Source organism: Bombus huntii, chromosome 16, assembly GCF_024542735.1.
Source record: "Bombus huntii isolate Logan2020A chromosome 16, iyBomHunt1.1, whole genome shotgun sequence".
In the NCBI taxonomy this organism is placed as follows: Eukaryota; Metazoa; Arthropoda; class Insecta; order Hymenoptera; family Apidae; genus Bombus; species Bombus huntii.
In genome coordinates, this window is record NC_066253.1 from 3357820 (window position 1) to 3380162 (window position 22343).

The 22343-nt window shown below is 40.6% G+C and overlaps 2 protein-coding genes across 7 annotated transcripts in view; one reads left to right on the top strand and one right to left on the bottom strand.

Annotated features, from left to right (window-relative positions):
• Positions 1 to 22343, bottom strand: part of LOC126874533 (uncharacterized) — a 125231-nt gene that overhangs the window by 102425 nt on the left and 463 nt on the right. The gene's annotated exons all lie outside the window — the stretch shown is intronic.
• On the top strand, positions 11332 to 22339 carry LOC126874530 (cell adhesion molecule 2-like). 5 transcript variants are annotated; one of them, XM_050636738.1, is made up of 7 exons: positions 15896 to 16050; positions 16427 to 16632; positions 16706 to 16841; positions 17215 to 17348; positions 17985 to 18252; positions 19903 to 20018; positions 20400 to 22339. In XM_050636738.1, the coding sequence occupies exons 1-6, from the start codon at positions 15933 to 15935 to the stop codon at positions 19971 to 19973; spliced, it is 933 nt and encodes a 310-aa protein (XP_050492695.1). In that variant the 5' UTR covers positions 15896 to 15932; the 3' UTR covers positions 19974 to 20018; positions 20400 to 22339. The 5 variants fall into 5 exon arrangements, with proteins under 5 accessions (XP_050492696.1, XP_050492697.1, XP_050492695.1 ...); XM_050636739.1 differs by lacking the exon at positions 15896 to 16050 and adding an exon at positions 11332 to 11870 and having other exon boundaries at positions 19903 to 22339; XM_050636740.1 differs by lacking the exon at positions 19903 to 20018 and having other exon boundaries at positions 15895 to 16050.

The following is a 22343-nucleotide window of genomic DNA, read 5'->3' on the forward strand; positions in this document are numbered from 1 at the left end:
GATTTGTATCCAATTGTATACTCAATTTTACCGCTTTTCCAGGTAGTTTTCATAGTACATTGATCAAACTGCTTGTTTTCAGAGCTGACACGATTTTAACGAATCCACGAAGGATAAAACTGTCGCTAGGTTTAGCGATTTTCGTAGATTGATGTTTTCGTGGCGAACAGACCGAGATACGTTCGTTGTGGCAGATAGAAAGATCATGAGAATCGTTATATACCGTTTGCAACCTTAGGCTGTGAAAAATTATTTCAAGCTCTGTTAAAAGTATCTCTGAATTATGAATCATCATCTTTCATGAACACGTAGCAGCCAGTTAATTCTGTCACCTTTTACTAAATTTCCTATTTTACTCTACAAATTTCTACACCTTAGAATCTCTGGCCATTTCAAAGCACACGGACTATCATTCACCAACGTCTATCCATCTTTTACGTATCTAGGGATTTACCCCATAAAACCATCGGTCGATAAACATTTGTATAGTGACTTTTTCAATCTAGTAGGATTTATTCGTTTCTACCGGTGGCCTTGAAATGCACCTTTGCTGCGTCGCTCTGTGCACATATTCTTCCAATCTACGACTCGTCCTAAGTTCTTTTATTACCAATACCAAACTAAATATCTCTGCTTTTATCGACGATAATTGATTTTTTTGAAATCGAAGAAAAGTTTGCCAGCTTTTACAAGCTCGACTCGAGTCCAGCTCTGCCACAAGAATACGGAACAATAATGGCAACAAGTGCACGTTGCTTTGACGCGATTAATACAGCGGGTCGTTAAGTAAGACGACTTTATTTACCGACCCTGGCTTTAATTGGGGTACCAGTTGCACGTGTCAGGATGATTTTCATCCCCTCGAGCAACGTCTGGCTCGCAGGGCGATGCCGTATTCGTGGCGAGTCGCGACTAGGTACGTGGCGCGACTGTATAGCGTGACTTTTACGCCCTGGAACGTGCCTGCTTCCTTATTTATCGAAGTCTCCGACACGGTGACTCGTACTTTTCTCGCCGACCTACGCTAACGACTCTTCAGCCGAGTGTTTCCGCTTTAAGCCCGCCTCGTGCTGGAATTTCTTCTCTAACATCGGCCGCGAATTATTCCGCATGACTATCAACTTGGCCGAACACCGACGGCGATTCTGAATCTGCCGCAAATAGAAAAATACGACAGGAACGAGGCTACAGTTCGAGCAAGTGGCGTAGTCTTCCATTTTTCCAGCTTTCTGTCCGAAACAGTATCGCGCGTATGCTTGTTCCTAGTAAGATTACGTAACTCAAGAAACCTTCAATTTATTATTATTTTGCCATTATATGCTTTGAATAATAAAAACACTGCCCTGGCATCCTCGACGAAACACGTGACTTCAGCGTGGCAGTCAAAGTGTTGAGGAAAATCTGACGTGTTTTCGTCGAATCAGTTAGCTCAACCCGATCCGTTACTTTCACCCTCAAGACGATCGAACGTAAAGCCCGCGGAACCCACCCCAGAGGTTCGTCGTTCGAGTGTGCCGCGTGAATCTCTGGAACGATGAATCTGCACGATAAGAGCCCTTAACGCACAATACCCACTCGGATAGAGGATCTCGCGAGGATAATTTTGATAACGCCTCCAGGGACACTACGATACGAATCTCGATGCTAGCGGATAATCCAGAGGGATGCGCAGGTTGCTTCGATCTCCACCTGATCGGGATAACGATGGAAATAATCGCTTGGAATTAACCTTGTTATCCGCTTTTTTATCGTACGGACGGTATATTACCGACCCGAAGCAGATCCTGACATCCAGTTAAATTTACGTCCCCTTTCACCTTAGGACGTTGTTCGTGAGGATCAGGATAGAAAAAAAAGAAGAGAAAGGGTGGTCGTTCGTTCTGTAAAGACTGTTTACGATGGAAGTGAATAAATGAGAAATAAGGTTGAGTGCTATCGCACGATTGGGGGTCTTCTCAGTGAAATTTTACGAGTGGCAAGTTATCGTAATAATTATCAGTAGATTGTATTGTAACAGATGTTGAGTGTTTTTGGAAAGGTGTTCGATTATGGGATGATAGGAGTAGATTTTACAGGTGACAAATCAGGTCAAAGCAAAATTTTGTTTTTGTACGTATCTGACTAGATTGAGGTTAGATTCAGGCTAAGATCTGTCTATCGAGCTAACTAAGAAAAATGCTTGTAGGTAACACTAGACATTGTTTATGAGAATAATGTAACGTAAAATTACGTTAACCATGACTAGGTGCAATCTAGATCGAATTGAGAACACAAATTCAGGAAACAATAGAAATTCTACTAGACTTCGATTATTGCATGGAATAGAATGAAGCGATGTACCGTTAGATTACTAAGAACAATTGAAATATGTATGAAAGGATATGAAATAAAATATTTCGTATAATTAGTTTAGGTTTGAAATAAATCTACCATTAAGTTGCTCGAAGGAAATTCAGATAATACTTGTGTGTACATAAAATATATCAAATAACGTGAGAATCTTCGTCAGTGGCCAATTACCATTTCTACAACTACGTTAATCAAAATTAAGACATTTGCCTGTTCATAAAATACATGAAATAACATTAGAATCCTCTGTCGTATCATCAGTGGTCAATTTACCATTTCTACGACTATATTAGTTAAAATTAAGATATTTACGTGTTCATAAAATACATCAAATGACATCAAGTGGCCAATTACTATTTCTACAACTACGTCAATCAAAATTAAGATATTTGCGTGTACGTAAAATATATCAAATAACATGAGAATCTTCGTCAGTGGCCAATTACCATTTCTACAACTACGTTAATCAAAATTAAGACATTTACCTGTTCATAAAATACATCAAATAATATCAGAACCCTTTGTCGTATCGTCAGTGGCCAATTACCATTTCTACAACTACGTTAATCAAAATTAAGACATTTGCGTGTTCATAAAATACATCAAATGACATCAAGTGGCCAATTACTATTTCTACAACTACGTCAATCAAAATTAAGATATTTGCGTGTACGTAAAATATATCAAATAACATGAGAATCTTCGTCAGTGGCCAATTACCATTTCTACAACTATATTAGTCAAAATTAAGATATTTACGTGTTCATAAAATACATGAAATAATATCAGAACCCTTTGTCGTATCGTCAGTGGCCAATTACCATTCCTACAACTACGTCAATCAAAATTAAGATATTTACTTGTTCATAAAATAAATCAAATAACATCGGAACCCTCTGTCGTATCGTCAGTGGCCAATTTACCATTCCTACAACTACCTTAGTCAAAATTAAGATATTTGCGTGTTCATAAAACACATCGAATAACATCAAGTGGCCAATTACCATTTCTACAACTACGTCAATGAAAATTAAGATATTTGCGTGTTCATAAAACACATCGAATAACATCGGAACCCTCTGTCGTACCATCAATGGCCAATTTGCCATTCCTACAACTACCTTAGTCGAATTTAAGATATTCGCGTGTTCGTAAAACACATGAAACGCATCAGTGGCCAATTGCCATCTCTACAGTTACATCAATCCTGGCTCCATTAAGATTCAAATACCGGTGAAACTTCTACCAGCTTACAATTGCAATGTTCGAAGATGGTATCCCACTGGGGGTAGCCATCCACATGTTATAATACTATATCACTAAGCTATAATACTTTACCAAATGTCCTACTAGACAAATTGTAAAATGTAAATAAATAAATAAATAAAAAAAAATTGCAATGAACGAATTCCAAATCTGAATGTAACCTGCGAGCCTCCAACCCTTTATAGCATAATTAAAATTGACACGATATGATAAATCCTATATCTTGGTATATTTCAAAAGAACTTGTTATGGCTACCCTCTTTGTAAACCAGTTAACCGAGATAACTCGGTAGGCTGTATTTTATACGAATTGGTTATAGAATACGGAATCAGTGGTGTGCTCGAGTATATCCGCCGTTTCATTGATCCCTTCGAATTTCCCGTGACCCAGAAGGGTGAAACGAAATCGACTCGCTCTATAAAGGATACCGTAACTCGAGGACTTCCGCTGGTGATAATCGTAAAAACTCGTTCCCCTACGAAACACCTCTCTTCATTCATATAACCCGCTTCACTCTTTCCGGATCCCGTACGAAATCACTGCGATCTCTGACGGAGGGAGGGTGTGCGTTCCGTGCGCGCCACTTGTTGCGAAAATGATAACCGGCTGAGCCAGTTCTCGCGATCGTTAAGGGTTGTATCTAGCTTCCAACAACTCTGCACGGAATCGGGCATTCGTAACGAATATTCCTCCCTCTCGTGCCTCTCAAGTTCTTTGCGCGTTAAAGGCTAGAAATAGTGGCGGATAATTTGAGAAATCGTAGATTTCATAACGAGACTACAGCAGCTTTCGAGATTTCCCCTTTGACTCTGGGATCGATACCGATATTTTAACTTTGCCGATATATCTGCAAGTTCATGGAGAATCTTATAATCAACGCGTTATCGCCGTCTTAAGAAGAATTTTTATCCTTTCACGGAATCCTAACCAGTCGCAACGAGCGTAACGTCAAGTTACGACAGATACAGCTTCTACACGAGTGTGGATATCGATCTCTTCCTAAGAGTTTCATCCATCGAATTGCGGGAATGTCACATTGTTGGAATACATAAACGAAGCGAATAGGTCGATTTTATCTTTGTAAATCGTTCGTTATTCTCGTAGCGAACCGATCGAAATACTTTTGAACAGGTCAGGAGAATCGTCGATCCGTTTGGAACCTTAGACTATGAAAATATCCTTAATCTGCTAATCGATATCTGATCCATTTCTCAAGGGATTATTTAATCTGATTAATTGGCTAATTTTCTAAGAAAGTGCAAGATCGTCGTTAAATATAAAGGAAATAATGTTACGTCAAGATCGATTAGCATTAGGCTAATATGGACGTTAGGTCAGTTACGCCCTTGTAGAGCCAATAATTAGGGAGTGGATCAATGTCAGAGATAATTAATAACAAATATTAAGACGTTGAAATGGCGTTTATTTTCGGGCCATTGTTAGATTGCCAAGTCAATATTACGATATCGGCAGGCTAACTTACTGTTAACTAAGTTACGTCAATCTTAACGTATTAAACCAATATCACAATATTAAGTCAGAACTGGGACTTCACAGAGTGTATTTTCGACCAATCGCGAGGAGAGACGTCAACGGGAGTCGTAAATTCCCGTTACGATTATAATAACCGACACCACGAGTCGATCGATCCCCTGATTTCCGTTAAGATAATAGGGTTGATTCAGTTCGTACAACACTGTGATTCACAGAATTATGAATTATATATTTTTCCCACTTAAGTTACACCGTTGCTTAGAGTATATGTCGGGTTTACATTAGAATTAGGGTTAGGGGCGTGAAACGAATCTTCGTTTGGATTACACGTTGTCGTTATGCAATAGAGAAGACATCGACTAGTGCAAATACGATTATCACAGAACCGGATAAGTAACCGTGGTAATTAGATACTCGAGAAACTAATGACAATGATCCTAGGTTCAACAACGAATCCGTGGTCGACGGGATGATAGATGAACGTGCTCACAAAATCTAAGTCGGACGCGTAATATTTACTGGGCGTAGGAGTTACTCTTTTAGTCGATGAGATCGCGAGAGAGAATGACTTTCCCGTCCCGATGATGCCACAGAGAGAAACCATAATGGGCTGTGTCTAAGGACACGAGATCATCGGATTCGTCGAGGATAGCCTTCGTTCAGAAAGCAAGGGAAATTGGCGTTGCTGCTAATTGGTCAATCTCCATATCAGTCGTTAGAAAAAGATGCTAGCCGCCCTCGAGGGAAAGCTGCTAGTGGGAAGCATCGTACGTGAGAAAAACTAACTTTCCCGTGTCAAGCTGTAGTAGACAATAGTCTTTAGAAAAGGATTTGGAAAAACGATATTCGTTGGGTCTGAAGGATCTTAGCTAGCAAATTACTGGGGTTTATGATGGGTCCTTAAGACTGTTGAGGGCACGCAGCAAGGACGAGCGGTCATCTGGTTCCCGTCTGGCCAGCGGTGTATGACCTGGTCTAGGTAGAGGGTCGCCCGACGTAACACAGAGCATTAGCTCAATCCCATAATTCAATTATCACGACAATGTTAAAATATCCGATATTAAAATAATATGTAAATGGTAGAGATAATTAGTAACAGATATTAGGACAATATAATATTGAAAGGAAACATTGCGTTATTTATTGGAATATCGTGTGAGTATTACGAAACTAGCCTAACGCCATGACACCTAATTAACAGCGACAGATACACCGGTCTAGTAACTCAAAGCTGAACCATCAAAGCAATGTTCGTGTATCTAGCGTTCAAAGTGCTCTGAGGGCCAAATTCGTCAGAACGATGATAACAGATGGGAGAAGGGAAATTCGAATTTCTTCGAAGCGATTGGAATTCAGGATGACGCTCTGAATGGAAGAATCAGAGATCGAAACAGAGTCGGAGACAGTGGAGTGGAAAGCAGCTGGAACAGCGGTTAAACAACGAGGCAGAGTGGAAGAGAAAACCATGAGGAAGCAGAGTACGATATCGTCGGCCGTTAACGTAATTTCGTTTTCGAACTCGATCGAAACTCGCGCGGCACAGCCTCGAAAGTTGGCTCGTTCCCGTAGCAAGACTCGAGGATTCAGCCAGCCACGGATCGACGCCTTTATTTCGATAATCCCTTTCGTTGAGCGGTTCAGAAAGGGTGAAAGGTAAAAGTCCCCTTGGGAATCGTACGACGATACCGAGATCAGCGTAATTAACCCGATAGAAGGCTAATTAAAAATTAAGGCCAATTATCAGTTGCCATTTGCCCCGGAGAGCTCTCTGCTCGCAACCAGATCACGAAAATTTTACCTTTCGGTAATCTCTTACGGTTGGCCGTGCAACGCGTCTAATATTAATCGGGCAACGACTGGTGTCAGCCAGGATTTAAAGGGATTTTTTTCGCAACCGTTGGAAACGAGAGTTTGTACAGCCGACTGGAAACGAGGAAATATCAGCGGATCGCAGTCGCTTCAATCCTCTCTCTATTTCACTGGATTAGCCGCGGAACCGTTGCCGTCTGTCCTTCTCCACTCGCCTTCCTTTTTCACGCGCAAGATATCCATCGAGCTACGCGATCCACCAGATTCCTCGCCCGTTGTCCATGACAAAAGCGATCCACGGATATTCGTCGAACCTTACTCGTTAATTCCATCCGAGGAACAACTTGGCGCGAGATACACTCGAGCTCGCCCCTTGGACCCCAAGTTTCTCGTTATCGTTCCTTTTTCAGGGCATCGAGGGAACGCGAGATCCAGTCGACTGCCGCGTAATACTACGAGTAATCCCCCCGCCAACTTTACCCACCGAGTTTCGCTTCGCCCCTTGCGCAATTTATTTCGCTCTAACTAACTTATCGATCGGCCGATTTTCGCCTATCCTTCGGAGGAAACGGAAGGAAGATCGCGAATTCTACGTCTACTTGATCGCATAAGCGTGATTTAATAGGTGAAAAAGAAGGTTAGATTCGCTGGAACTTTTGAAGCGTTCAGGCTCGAATAGCACCCTAATTTAGATCTCGCCTCTATGGATGATTTGCTTAGGTTCAGGTTAGGTTCAACTGCTTATGTTGGATCAACGTTACGCTCGCCTACTTATCTTCCATCTACGTTAGCTTCTGCTTCGCTTGTAATTGAATTTGATTTGGGCCTTGAGTCTCTGGCTGATTCAACTTGGATCTAACTGAGGATTCGACTTGAGCTTTCAGTCAAGCGATCGGTCTAGTCTACAATTGTGCTTATAATAGTCTCAGCTAGGTTTACATCACAGGCCTAGACAATGTCTATGTTAGAGCACAAATCTGGGTTAAGATTGGTGGGAAATGTTATCGATATGCTGGTTAAGTTTGAACTAGATACGAATGCACGTACATTAGGACTGTAATTGTACTTATGTGGCCTGAGTCAGGTCCACGTTAGTTACCGTATTAAACCGTGGATAACTCGGAAAGTCGTGTACTCGCTAGTTTTGCTCCCGTCACCTGACACACTTGACCTTCTTCTCGCGGTCGAGATATGCAAGAAAAAGGGTAGATAAAAGGGACGATAACTGGAAAGTCGGTTCACGATCACATAAGAGTGATTTCGCTTAGACCGTGCAAGATTGATCAGCGATTTCGGTGCTCGTTAACACGGCCACACAGGCTTCGTCTAATTTCCGTACGATTATCGGTGTCGCGTTCGTTGTTTTGCTGTGTCTTAAGATCTTTAACGAGCACTCTTTTCTCCAGAACGAGGGATCAAAGCGCTGTGAAACGTTCCGTACATCGCTCGAACGAGAAATTTCACAAATCTTCACGCCGTTAGTTCCACTGATGAAACAACTATTATTTCAACTGTTCTTAGACAGGTTTTACTACCGACTGACTATTTTATGCTAAGCTAGAACACAGCATGTTCGGAGTTGCCACAGTATTATAATCTGACAAATTACGTGTCACAGCGAACCGTGCATTTTTTTTTCAACTTCCAACTAACGAGTGAGAGTGGATGAGACAATTTACTACTAATGTGAAAAATTCAGTTGGAACCTGCAAGCGTGAAAATTACAGAAGCTTGTCCATGATAACCAATAAACATCTTAATTATAGGAATTGTCAGCTTGATATCATCTTCAAGAATATTCGAAATACTTGAAAACACAGGAAAGTTACTATAAAACAAGAGCAACGAGAAAACAAGAGGAATTCCTGGTGAGAAGTTTTCGATATGAAAGCGAACACGTTTCAGAGACTCGAAAGTTAACTGTGTCTTATTTCAATCCTCCTACTGTACCCGGAACTGTACCACCCAATTGCAACTTCAGATTAATACAGCTTTTTTGTATCGAGCATTGCCAGAATCAGATATTTTCAGTTTCGTTGGCAAATTAATTGCTTACTAAACTTGCCAAAAATCTAATTACGCTTTTTCATAATTCATTTATTCTCTTGCTGCATTGCTGTTAAAACTGTCCTAGAGTACCTTACCTTGGGTCTGGCTTAGCCTAAGCTATGTAGGTCTCTGGTACTATGGATATCTGTAGCTATGGTAGGTCTAGGTTAAATCTAAGCTAACGTCTGCTTCGAAGGAATCTAGATCTAAATCTAGATGAAAGTTTGATCATTTTGCAAGATGAGAGCACTCGCTGTTAAAGTTATTAGAGAAGAAGAAGAAGAAGAAACTACGTCAGCCGACGTGCAACAAAATTAAAATCCTATTTCAAAAAGTGAAGTCATACTTCGCGTTATGCATCGCTGCAGTCATCTAATTACACCCTCGACCATTCTCAAACTATAGTCCCACCCAGTTGCGTGATCCTTTCTATTACCTCACACACCTCGACGCCTCACGCTCTCCTTCCTCAATCTTTTTTTTTTTTTCTTCCCAAAGGAAGGTTCAGCGGAAAAGCTCTCCCTGGCAATTTTCGAGCCTAGTTTTTCACGACCATTCGACTCAGCAAGGTCGTTCATCACCGGGCATTTTACGCACGGGCCAACTGGTCAAACTGACGCGTTGCTTTCGGCGGACGTCTCTGTTTGCCGCTGGCCATGCGAACGACGTTATTAAAATTACGCGCGGCCGAGCACGCGAACCCATTCCCTTTCGCGCCGGGAATTTTAAGTTCGACCACCGGGATTCCATGAATAACGCGGCCAAGCACGTAACGCGCGCGCGAGACCGGAGCCATGTCCGGAAAACTGCGCGTAAATGTCTCCGTGTGCACATGGCCCAATCCCGGATAAGTACAGATATTACAGGCGTGCATATTACACGCAGCTCCGTGCAGATGTATTCGCCTGATTTGTTGTATTCACGCCGGTCCAGCGCTGGATTCGCGTTACACGCCTGGCCATTCACGCCGCATTAATCGGCTGCAACCGGAACGCGCCGCGTTTTCCATTTAGTCGATAGACCCTGCAACGACGGATCACCATTTTTCTTCTCTTTTTTTCCACCGATTTTTTAACGTAGGATAACGTGTAGCGTCGAGGAAGCTGGGTCTAAAGCAGAATACGAGAGGCCAAAAAGCGATGTAAAAAGTTAACCTGTCATATTTACGTCTCGCTCTCGTTCCCAACACGGAATTCGTTTAGCAACGTGGAGGACTCGCTAGGTTCGGAGTAGCATTCGTCGAGAAGCAAGACGAAAAAACGACATGAAATATAACTAATGAAAGATGGCGACTTGGACCAAAGGAGGGAAGATCGTTGACGAAAAAACGAGTGAAAAGTGCCCTGCGAGCCTTTTACATGCGAGGCTTGCTCGCGGAGGAAATTGAATTTGAAAATGTTGGGGATTCCGCGCAAGTAGAATGGGTCTGTGTGGGGTCAGCCATGCAGGGAACCATCATTTCGTAATCGCCACTGTTCTCTACTGGGTGAATTAGAGTGGCTGTATTATTTATACGAAAGCTGTGTCCACATACTGTAGCCAGAACCATCTCGTGCAGCCCCGACCAACCGTATTCCTTAATCTTTTCCTCGATTAATGTTACAACGAGTCCAGACGGCGAATATAGCATTCCCGCTGCGCGAAATTCCCAAATACGTTCTACATCCTGCAACTATGAACACCAGGACGTACAAAAGGGATGAAAAACTGTTACCGTATGGTTCTACAGGCTGATCCATATACCAGAATCCTCGCGTCTTTCGTTCAAATAGCATTTGAAAATTTCCGTTTCTTCGCCGAGATCACGTTAGCTCGTTCAATCACATAATTCATAATCAGTGGAAATCAACGTCGATGAACGAAAGCAATCTGCCCCTTCTGCTACCATGACTGATCAATCCCATATCGTATCAGCCAGCCGTATCATACCATGAGAGACAACAACACATGGTGGAAGTAGGGAACGAAGGAAAACAATCAACTGGCAGCAAAAATCCGTATAATTCCTAGCGGAAGAGTCGCCGGGAGCGGGTCGCCCGGAGCGTAGCGTATTTCCCCCCAATTTCGTTAGCGCCTGCACACACGCAACGCAGCGAACGAGGTAGCCTCGCGCAGCGGCAGAGCGAGACGGAGAACTTTGCAGCGATCATCGACTTGGGTTGCTGACGCGTGCGCATTGGCCAAGGCACGAACTCGCCCTGTCTCGGTCGGTCGTGTCGGTCCGGCGGCTGCCTTCGTCTCTCTTCGCTCCTCTGCTCCCGGCCGCTCCACCGCCCTTCCCCTACCAACCCGCCCAACCATCCCCACCATCCAACCGTCTCTGTCGCTACCAGAGCAGCAGCACCAGCACCTCCAACCACCACCATCGGGCTACAACCACCACACTAGCAAGGGAGCATCATAGTGGTAGCAGCAGCAGCAGTAGCAGCAGCAACACACCAGCACCTCCAGGTTCCCTCTGCTGGTGTGTGCCGATGCCGCAGTAGCGACTGCCTCTCTGGCCCGTATAGATTTTCAATTAGACCGCGCGAAACGTGGAAAATAATGTGCCGCTCCGACACCTGCTGACCGTTCCCGAAGGTCGCTCGTCCGGGTGCCTCTGTGTCCGACGTACCGCACCTCTTCTATACCACGTCGTTGCCCCGAGATCGTAGTCGTCGTGGCCGAGGTGTACACCTGGTGGACGGACGGACAAACAGACAGAGAAAGAGGGAGAAAGACAGATCGATTTCAGTCTCGTGTGCGTGAACAGTGCCAAAAGACCAAGAGGATGGCCAGCCAGTGACGAGATCTTCGAATGGTCCACGGTCCATGGGGTCGCCAGAGAGGATGCCGTTTCCGGTGAACCACAGGACCCTGTTGTCCAGCGTCGTCGCGCTCTCCGCTTTCATACTACACTCAGGTAGGACTCAGTGTACCTATTGATGTCACGACGAAACAGAAAAAGCTTCTCTTTGATGAAAGAAGTTGGTCTATTCAAGTTGGTCGGTTCGTCGTCCGGTAATCCAAAACGGTATTCTCCGAGTTTCGACGATTTTCCAAGTAGACCGCGATGGTAGGATGTGGTTCCGAGGATGTCCGATGGATTCTTTTGTCGATGGCTCAGTGACGAAGAGATTCCTAGCATTCCAACTACTAATTGGTTAGAGGAATAAATATTTAACTGTGATCAATTGCATTCGTTGCCGGTTAAAGATATCGCCAGTCAATATTTGAACCGATAACCGGTCTCCACGCGGCTGTTTGCATTGTTTGGATGTTTGCACGACAACCAATGGGCCTGTGGCATCCGAGCCACATCGATTTCCGCGTTCCCCCCGTGTAATTTGCGTAATTCCAATATCCTAAACGCGTCGATCTTCCTTAGTCCACGTGGAGATCCCGGGACAATTCTATCTGCCACTCTGGTCATCAATCTTCGGTTCTGTGCTCGGGCAGTTTCGTGAAATCCATGGCCCTGACGTGACAGATTCCAGTTTTCGGTAAAACTCCGCGTCCAAAGATTCGATTTAGAGGAATCCAGTTCGAATGAACTGCAGCGCACGTAGATCGAAGATTTCTATGGTGGTAACATGTTCAAGATTTGCTCAAGACCTTCCCTCCCTTGTGCGTTCAAATGAAAACCAAATTCGTGACAGGGCAAGTTACTGTTTTTGTTTGTTGATTGTTTATTCGTCGTTTATTTGACGTTGCCACGACGTTAAACGACCAAATGAGAATTAAGAGCCTATTTTCAACGTCGGTTTACCGTGTAGAGCGCCAACTTCCCTGAGAGAATGGCGGTAATATGGTAACCAACAGACATTTAGATAGGATCCGCTTTGTCGAGGATAGAAATAGGATTCCCGGGACGCGGAAGTCCAGCAGGATAAGCGGAAAAGTGGATAAATTCCCGGTCTGAATAAAACCTACCACCGAAACCATTTTTGTCCAATTTTTTAACATTACGTATACCAAATGTAACTTGTATTCGCATTCACACTTACACTATAACAAATTAGTTGTCAAGTTAATTCGCCTGATTCTTTCATTCGATTAACTGGAATTACACTCTAAATTGGAAGACGCGCCAGATCTAAGGTCCAATTCCATTTTTTAGTGAATTTTATAGAAGCTGCGAACGTTCGATTCAAATCCAAAATTTTTATTCGAGTTCAAATGTCTTGAGACCGAGTCGAGTTCAAGCTTAACGAATTATAATAGGAGAGTTAACATAGATTCCAACTTAAATTTCCATCAACGTAGATTGCGTTTGATTTCGAAGAAGATATTAATTAAAAACAGCATCGATTAGAATTGGCCCAAATTCTCGTTCAAATTTCAATCGATCAGATCCGAATTGCTGCAGAAAATATTCAGTTCATCCTAAAGCTAACGCGAACTCGAAGTAAGGAAAAAAGACATCGAACCTTATTTAAACGTATCTTGCAATTTCCACCTGAACGAAGATACCACTTTTTTCATTCTAGCGAAAGGAAACATCAGTTTCGAGCTAGTCAATAAAAAAAGAGAAACGAAAGACGATACAAAGCGACAAGGTGCTGGTTGAACGAGGAAACGACCGAGTCGACAACTTCTTCCGGTCGTCGCGCGAGCATCGGTTAATCGCTTCCAGGACCATTGCCAATCAAGAAACGAGAAAATATACGGGCGCGTAAAGCGGTTCGTGATGTCACGTTCGTTTAAAGACGGGGGCCAACAGAACGACATAACCGTCGATGGCCTCGCGAAAGCGTATTACGATAGGTCGTTAACTCGAGTACTCTAATTGGCTCAATTTCCAATAAAACTCGCCGGTAAACCGGCGCTAGCTTTGAGTCCGTTTAAATAAAACAATACGCCGCGGCCACCCCCTCTCTCTCTCTTACTCTTTTGCTCGGCGCGCCCTCGTTCATTCATTCTTTCTCTCCCCGCTATCCTAACCTTCCTAATTTCAACAAGGAACAAGCAAATTACGCTGCAGCCACTACCTACCGGTCTGATTGCGTTTTCAGAACTCCTGCGCTTTTATACGCTTTTACAGCGGATAATTGTGGTTTCGTCGATACATAGAATTCTCTTTAACTTTGTCCGACGCATGGTAAATACAACTGTTGGGTTGGCAACTAAGTCATTACCACCTAATGACAAAATCTGCAATCACTTAGTTGCCAACCGCGTAGAACTTGTTAACCATAGAAGGTAAAACAGCACAGACAGTTAGAACGAAGATACGGTTAGGAGAGGACAAACTTATTTGGTTGTTACAATCTAGCTTAACATCTGCATTTGGTCAATGCTAGATGCCGTGTAATTAAATTGGCGCCACATCAAACGTAGCATCAATCGAGCTTTCTGTTTGCTTGATTATGCTACATCTTAAATGCATTTGCACACAGGCTGTGGGAAATTTTAACCGCCTGACGTTCTTTTTATTTATCTCCTTCTTATTTATTAAACCCATAGAATCTACCGAATATACTTTGGTCTCTAAAAACTTAGACACTCTGTATATGATAAAAAAATTGATGTTTTTCAAACATTTTAATTTTTATATCCACCTCTGTACATATAATCACGGCTACTAAAAGCTTCTTATTTTGGGAAATCCCGTGTATGTTAACATACGACTGCCGTGGCAGAAAATTCGATAATTCGAGCCCTGAAAAAATACGGTTGGAGCACGCAAGCTGAAAATTAACGCCGGTGGCCGTGTACCGTTTAATTCGAGGCATAAGCGCGTAATACCAGGCGATAATACAGTCGGTAAATAATCTGAGTATATACTCAGCTACTGATTAACCTCCCCTCTCGACAGGTTCGTCCAACCCTCGTCCGATTGCCTTTAATTAAATCGACCGTGTCCGTGTCCGTCACGAGCACGTGCGACCAGCGTCGTGACGCCAGGTGTCCACCTCTCCACTCGGAAGATACAACAGCCCTCTATAGATCGGAAATGTTTCTTTCGATGGTTAATCTACACAGCAAACTACTCCATTCTATAGAAAAACAGTTTCATTTAACAATTTACTGAAATTGAGGTTTCATAAAATTTCGAGTATTTCCAACAGAGCTGTAAAAGAGATACGACATCTTATGGGCAATTCGATGTTAAGTACGATTCCCATCCTCTATTTCGTGGCTCGATCTATTTCAACCACGTGGAATATTGATGTTCATCGTCGAAGATTCCTTCCGTCGTATCCCATCTCGAATAGAAGGACGCGTTTCCAATAAACGTAGCCGTATCTGACGGAAACCGACCGAAAATACCGCAATTTATACCGGTCTGACCTACAATGTTCTCATAGCCCTGATCACACACGGCTGATAGGGGAGAAGCCTTCCTTATCGACCGGCAATACGTTCTTTTAAAACATCCACAGATCCAACCAAATGGATAATCGAACGAATACGAACGCGACGAGATCGTCGTGAAAAAGGCTGTTTCCGAGGGGAGAAAAAAAAAATATGGAGTGGAACAGGATGGAAGAAGTTAATTAAGGCCACTCGAAAAAAGAATTACAACCAACGATTCTCGAGTGATGTTTAGTGGATTGGTAGCATTACCAGTAACGATTGAATAAGGAAATAGGCAGTAATAGAAAATGAAAGCTTCCTGCCGATACGGTTCTAACACTTCACTCGCTTTTGTCAATTTTCCATCGATTCAATCGACGAACAGAATGAAAGGAGTAAGGAATATGATCTATTGAATATCTGACTGGAAATCGCTGATTTTTCACCATCAACAAGACGCAATATAATCGTCCCCTGTATCGTTTCCAATAACCTCTGTCTTTGTTGAAGGGAAGGAAAAGAGGAGAGTGGCCGCGATTAAATACCGCTCCAAAGAGAGAAGCATTTGCTCAGTTTCGCAACGTATTTTCCGTTCGATCACGGGTAATTTTAAGAAGCTTACCGCGTAAGAGGATCAACGGCTCGGCTACGGTGCAGTTACAGACATCCTATCGAAGTACCGTCGATGATTCGACAAGAAAAGAGTTTTGTTTCGTATCCGCCGATTGGTTTCGTGTTTGACCAAAGTGATCTACGTCCTTTTAGAGATGGGTTATACGAAATAGATTGGATTCTGCGGAAAGGTAGAGATTTGGACAGCAGATGGCGGGTTTGAGTAATATGGACTCGTATATAGTCAGACATATAGAAGATCTTACGCTACCACTCATATACCGGATTCAGTAGTATACGACGCGTAGTCAAACATCTCTCGAGTATATTTCCGCTAGGTTTTAGATTAATTTAGATACAGTTTCGAGCATGAAAGTTACTACCAGGATATACCTCGACTACTTAATCGCATGAAAGAATATCCAGAATACATTTAGTTTCGATGAAGATTAAATTTGAATAATTTTTTAAGATCCGAGGCATATTCGTGTTCAAAATATTTTATAATTTTCTCAAAAATTTTCCTAAAAAAAGAAATACTACAAGCACGTTGAAAACTCTTCGCAGGTATCGTGGCTCTTCGTATGACGGCCCTACAGATACCACAGCACGTCGTTCTAAACGAAACTGTCCGTATGCAGTGCAACTTCAATCTGGACAAAGAGGTATTGTACTCGGTGAAATGGTACAAAGACGGCCATGAGTTCTATCGTTTCGTGCCGAGGGACGAACCCATGGTGCAGACCTTCCGTGTTCCTGGCGTAAACGTGAACGTGAGTATATCTAGCAGGAATATCCAATCGCTCTCAAATAAAGATTAGAATCTGTGACGATCTTCGGTTGCAGATACACAATTCCACCAAGATATCGGTAGTACTGAACAATGTGAATCTTACTAGTTCAGGGAGATACCGATGCGAGGTCTCTGCTGAGGCTCCCGCCTTTCAAACCGTGTCTGATCACGCAGACATGACGGTAGTAGGTGAGCAAATTTATTAATTCATTTCCGGCCACTTAACCATTCGATTATCCTCTTGAGACTAGCAGACCCTCGAAAATGAATTGTGCGTTTCTACGGTATCACGTGAGGCATACTATTTCTCCGAGGTACTTGCAGTTACTTATTTTTAACAACATGTGCTTTAATTACAAAATTACGGATAAACCGAATTTATTCCCTATAATCGCCATAATCGATTATTAGTTCGTCAATAATTTATACATAATAGTCAGATACAGATATCGTTACTATAAATCAATCAAAGTGTCCGGATATTTACGAGCGACAGTATATGTGAAAATAGATAGCTGAGAGCTTGGCTAATAGAAAAAGGTGAAAATTGCCCTCTTTACAGTTCTTCCTGACGAAGGACCACGAATAACCGGTGGTCGTTCACGCTACCAAGTAGGGGAGGTGGTCCGCATGAACTGCACATCAGCACCCTCAAAACCGGCCGCCCTGTTAACTTGGTTCATCAACGGCGATCCGGTAAGTACCTCGTAAAAGAGTCTCTCCCTAATGTCCTGCGTCTCTAATTCGGCAATGAAAACTCAACTACTACAGTCTATGGATTTATGAGTCTACACGTCTATACGGTCTGCCATAGATATAATTCGCCACATTCGCTTCAGAACTATCATAAATTACCCCGAGATATAAAACACTAGATCTGCCACTCTTATCTTCCTCGCTCTCCCCTTCGTTCTCTCTTCTTTGCCGCCACTTCCTTTTTCTTTCTTCCTTCTATCCCTTCCCCTCATCTCTTATCCCTTCTTCCTTTTCTCATTCTGTAGCCTTTTTCTCATTTCCTTTTTCTCTTCTCTCATTTCCCTTTACAAAATCTCAAACGATTATACATCGGATCGATATAAAATGTTTAACCATCTAAGGAAGCTTATACAGCAACATCTGTCAATCCACTTCCATACTAGACAATTTCTGCCTCTATGGCTAATCGCAACAAGCGAAGAATGTCTCTCATGTAACCGTGAGAAAAGCCGGCATAAAGGCGATCGATGTGAAAAGAGGGCGCATAAAGTGAACTCTAATCGCGCATTGTCGGTAAAAGCCGCGACTCTGCCTCTGTCCGTTTTATTGTTACGAAAACAATCAACGGCTTTTCAGGCCGATACCCAGTACCTGAAGGGACCGCACATTACCGCCGTGGACGAGAAGGGCCTGGAGACCGCGGTATTGGGCTTGGAGTTTCGCGTTGCCAACAAACACTTCAAGCGTGGCGACATGAAGCTCAAGTGCTTGGCGACAATAGCGACCGTCTATCTGCAGAGCAAAGAGGAGAGCGTGGAAGGAGACGAGAGGATCCTGAAAGCCCCGGTGATGGAGAGCCGCGAGACCAGGGCACAGAGCCACACACGCAACGATTTAATCAATGGTAAAATCCCCGGTGATTCTCCGTCGTTCGACCAAACATTTCGCTGGAAACAACCTAGATGTCACCACTGTTCGGTCAACAATTCGTAGATCCTTTCGATTCGACGTTTCAGACAATTCTATACGGAAAAGTTCAGAAATCAAGGATATAAGATTATACAATTGACACGGGAACGACTCTACGTGATAAAATACATCGAAAGTACAGAATACAATTTTTTGGGGATAGGATCGAATTTAAAAATTTGTTTAATGTACGTAAACTTGGGTAATTATAGAGTAAATAATTAACAGGGCATACATTCTACAATTGTGAAATGTGTGAATGTTATTATACTTTTTATTTGATTCTCCATGTAGAATCGCCTCTTTACCGACTGTAACGTGATTAATTGGACCTTATACTTTGTTTCTTCTTTTAGTATTGAGGACATTGCCAGCGAACATCGTGACAAATATTAATTCTATGGAAAAAAGAGGATTTACAATACGTTACATATTTTATTAGTTAAACACTAATTTAGGGACTACTATTTATAGTTGCATTACACGGGTGAATACTTAAACGAAATTCACGCAAAATTTACTGGTCGTTGTATTCGGTCAAGAGAGATACACTTTCAAATGCAAATAAATCGCGAAATTGATTACATTATGGGTTAATTGGTTGGCGATTAAACACTTGCCCGTTTGGGCTTGATAAATAATTCATCAATCAAGATGGTCAAGTGACAATTAACCTAACCAAAAAGCATCGAATCGGAAGGATTGATAGTGTTTATCGGAGAAACAAACCTACATGAATAATAGACACAACAAACAGAAGTCGAACTCGTCATAATTTCACATACATATCGTTTACAGAAAAAAATTCAAAAATATGAGACATGAAATTCTTAGCTATCCAACATCATTATTTTAAACTTGACCCAATTAGGCTGCTTGGAAGATAGAACATTTTTCAAAGTCAAAGAAATCCATTACAAATATAAATACAGGTACAAATTTATCATTACAAATCCAGATACAACAATTTAATTGATTGAATAGACAATGAAGGCAGATCAAGTCCTCTTGAAAAACTGTTTAAACAGAATAGCTTCTTGGAGAAGAAAAGTGCTATTGATTTCCTGTTTGCTTTGAAGTGTTTTATTGAAGATCAAGTAATGATGAATATGGCATGACGAAGAGAGTCTTAGATGATGAATGAAAGTAGAAACTTGATCTTGTTTGAAGAATATTCCTTTTCCATTTGCATTATAGAATCTTTGGTACGTTGATATAGATCAGAAGATTTGCAGTTGCAAAAAAGAAACATCGCTTTGATATTCTGAATAAGAGCAGTAGTAGGAAGTTAGCAATACTAAGATTCTTTTGCTTTTCTCCATCGTCATTTAAATTCTTTGCTTAGAGCAAACAAATATGCTTGTGACAACAATATTAGTTTTAAATATTATATAGAACATTATTATAGAATTTTGTATATTGTCCATTTATGCCCAAATAATTCTGAACGGTTAATATTGTCGCTTTAAAAATCAGTCCATGCAATAACTGAAAAGCATCATGTTCTAAAATATTCTCAGCTACTTAATGGTTGCAACTTATATTTTGTAAAGCGTATTCTAAGGAAAGTTATTTTCTATTTCAGGGAGTGAGGCAACCAGAATATTCAATCGGATGATCATTTTTCTGATCACGGGAATCATCCTAGCTCGATAATAACGACAGTTATTTTACACGTTGCTTCCTAAGAGTGTAAAACGAGTACGTTAGGAGATTGTTCCCATCGTATCTAACGCTAATTTTTAAGCCGCGTAATCGTAATTAAATATCATATCGATAAACATAAGGGTGACGTTCGACTAGACGTCTTCGTCGTACGAGTAGTGACAGATCTATCTAACTCTCTATTTCCCCCTTTTTTAATTTGAATTAAACCAAATTCGATTCACTTACTGTCGTTTAAAAGAAATTAATCTTGAAATTACCTTTGAAAAATTAAATTAATTCAAAATATTTGGTTAAGAAGATTAAGATAAAATTTTCAGAATATTTATGTGTACAATTTCTCAAAGAAAGTTATGAAGAAAAATTCTTTAAATATTTGTAGATCTGCCACTAATAATAAACCAAAATATGTTCTAGGCTCTAAATGTATTCTCGCGTGAAGAAAAGGTTTCATTTAAAACATATCCATGGAACTACCAAAGAGAGGGAGAGAAAGTAAAAAAATAAAAGAAAATACAACACAGAACAAATTACTCAAAGAAAAGAAACCAAAGGAAGCATAAATCCGTCTCTCCATATGCATATATATATATATATATACACACATATATTATATATATATGTTAGGTCGTCCAGAGATCTTTTTAACAAATGACAAGGAAGTTCTCATTGCTTTCCCATACATTGAAACAATATTATTTTTACTACAATTTTATAAGGGTACTTCTATTTTTATTGCATATCATTTTTTACATATTTGACAAAAAGAAAGGGGGAATCTCTATATGGAAAGCACATGTCTTTCCATCTCAAAATCTTGCTATTGTGTTGTACAAATGCAATGGAAAGCAATCAAGAACAATTTTTGATAGCTAGCTTCACAAATGGATGCTGGGTAATTATTATTTCCACTAAATTGATATCAATTCATTATGCCATAAACTGTATGCTTTTGTCGTCTAATAAGTCTACTTAAAGATATTTTAAATAACAGAAACATACAAATTTTAAGTAAATCTATGTCGTTATAAAGATAATAATGTATTCAAAGTTCTTTTCAATGAATTCTGGTATTAACTGAAATTTCAATTCTTGAAAAATGGAATACCCAGTGGTGACATAAATGGTGCATCTCATACAACGTAATCTCAGCTATAATACTTTAGGAGCGTATATTTTTATCTAGATTTTTACATTCAATGATCGTGTGACTTTATCACGTTTCAAGTTTTCCCGCGTAAATACGAGGAATTGAGAACAGTTTGAAAATAGGCGCCCCATCATATGAAAACCACGTTTTAAGCGAAACATTTTAATGCGGGGAATTATATATAAAAGTGTGTTATGTCAACATTTTAACTAAAAATATCCTCGCTTTCGTATGTTTGTACAAATTTTCATTTACGACTTTAGCTCAGGGCCCGGAGATTTAACGATCCACCCACGAAATACACATTTCAAAAATCCATCTTTCTTGTAAAATTGCTAGACAACGAAATTTCCAAAAATGATATTAACCCAACTTTTCTTCAAATTATTCTAATGATATCTTAAGGCTATTAAGCACTATTGTACATCTAAATTGTTTACAGTTGTCTTCCTGCACGAAGCAATTTCACAAGAAAGATCGTTAATTAAACATTGTTAATGCTACTTATCGTTATTTACTGCGAAAATTTTATTGGTGAATTATTTACATTGTTATTTCTAGACTACGGATGTTTATGCACTTTTCGAAAATGTAAAATTTCAAAGATTTGCAGAATGCATATAATATGCGATAATATATAAAATATCAAATTATTTTGATATATTTTATTGTAGTACAATAATTATATATATATATAGTTTAATATTATAATATATTATTATATATTTCTATATATGTATATAAAATAGCATTTATTATAATATTTACTAGATAAAACAAATTTTTATTCATATTTCATTATATTTATAAAAATAGAAAACAGCATAATCATCAGCAGTCTAAATATTTCTGTATGCATGTGCGCGAAAATTCAAAAATGACTACGTTACTAAAGTTACTACGACGTGAACTTTTGAGTGCTTTCTCTGTATAGCGAACATTTTCTCTCTTTTATTAAAAGAAACTTTTACATTTTTTCGCAAATGTTAATTTTGAATATAATTAAGCATGAAAGAGAAAGAAAAAAAGGCAAAAATCGCACACGCGTCGTCGTAATGTCTGATAATTAAGCTAAAAACGAATATGTGTTTCTTACATAGTAGCGTATCAAAATCCTGGTACATACTTGTCATATCATAAAAAGTGTTTAACGAAACTGTAAATATGTACATAATTTTCATCGTTATTAAAATTCACTATTATAATACTCT

Bases quoted from the DNA above. Each gene is read 5' to 3' on its own strand.
- LOC126874530 (XM_050636738.1), top strand. From the start codon at position 15,933: ATGATTCGACAAGAAAAGAGTTTTGTTTCGTATCCGCCGATTGGTTTC. The intron at 17,349-17,984 runs GTAAGTACCTCG...ACGGCTTTTCAG, and splicing joins GGTTCATCAACGGCGATCCG to GCCGATACCCAGTACCTGAA. The intron at 18,253-19,902 runs GTAAAATCCCCG...TTTCTATTTCAG, and splicing joins ACGCAACGATTTAATCAATG to GGAGTGAGGCAACCAGAATA.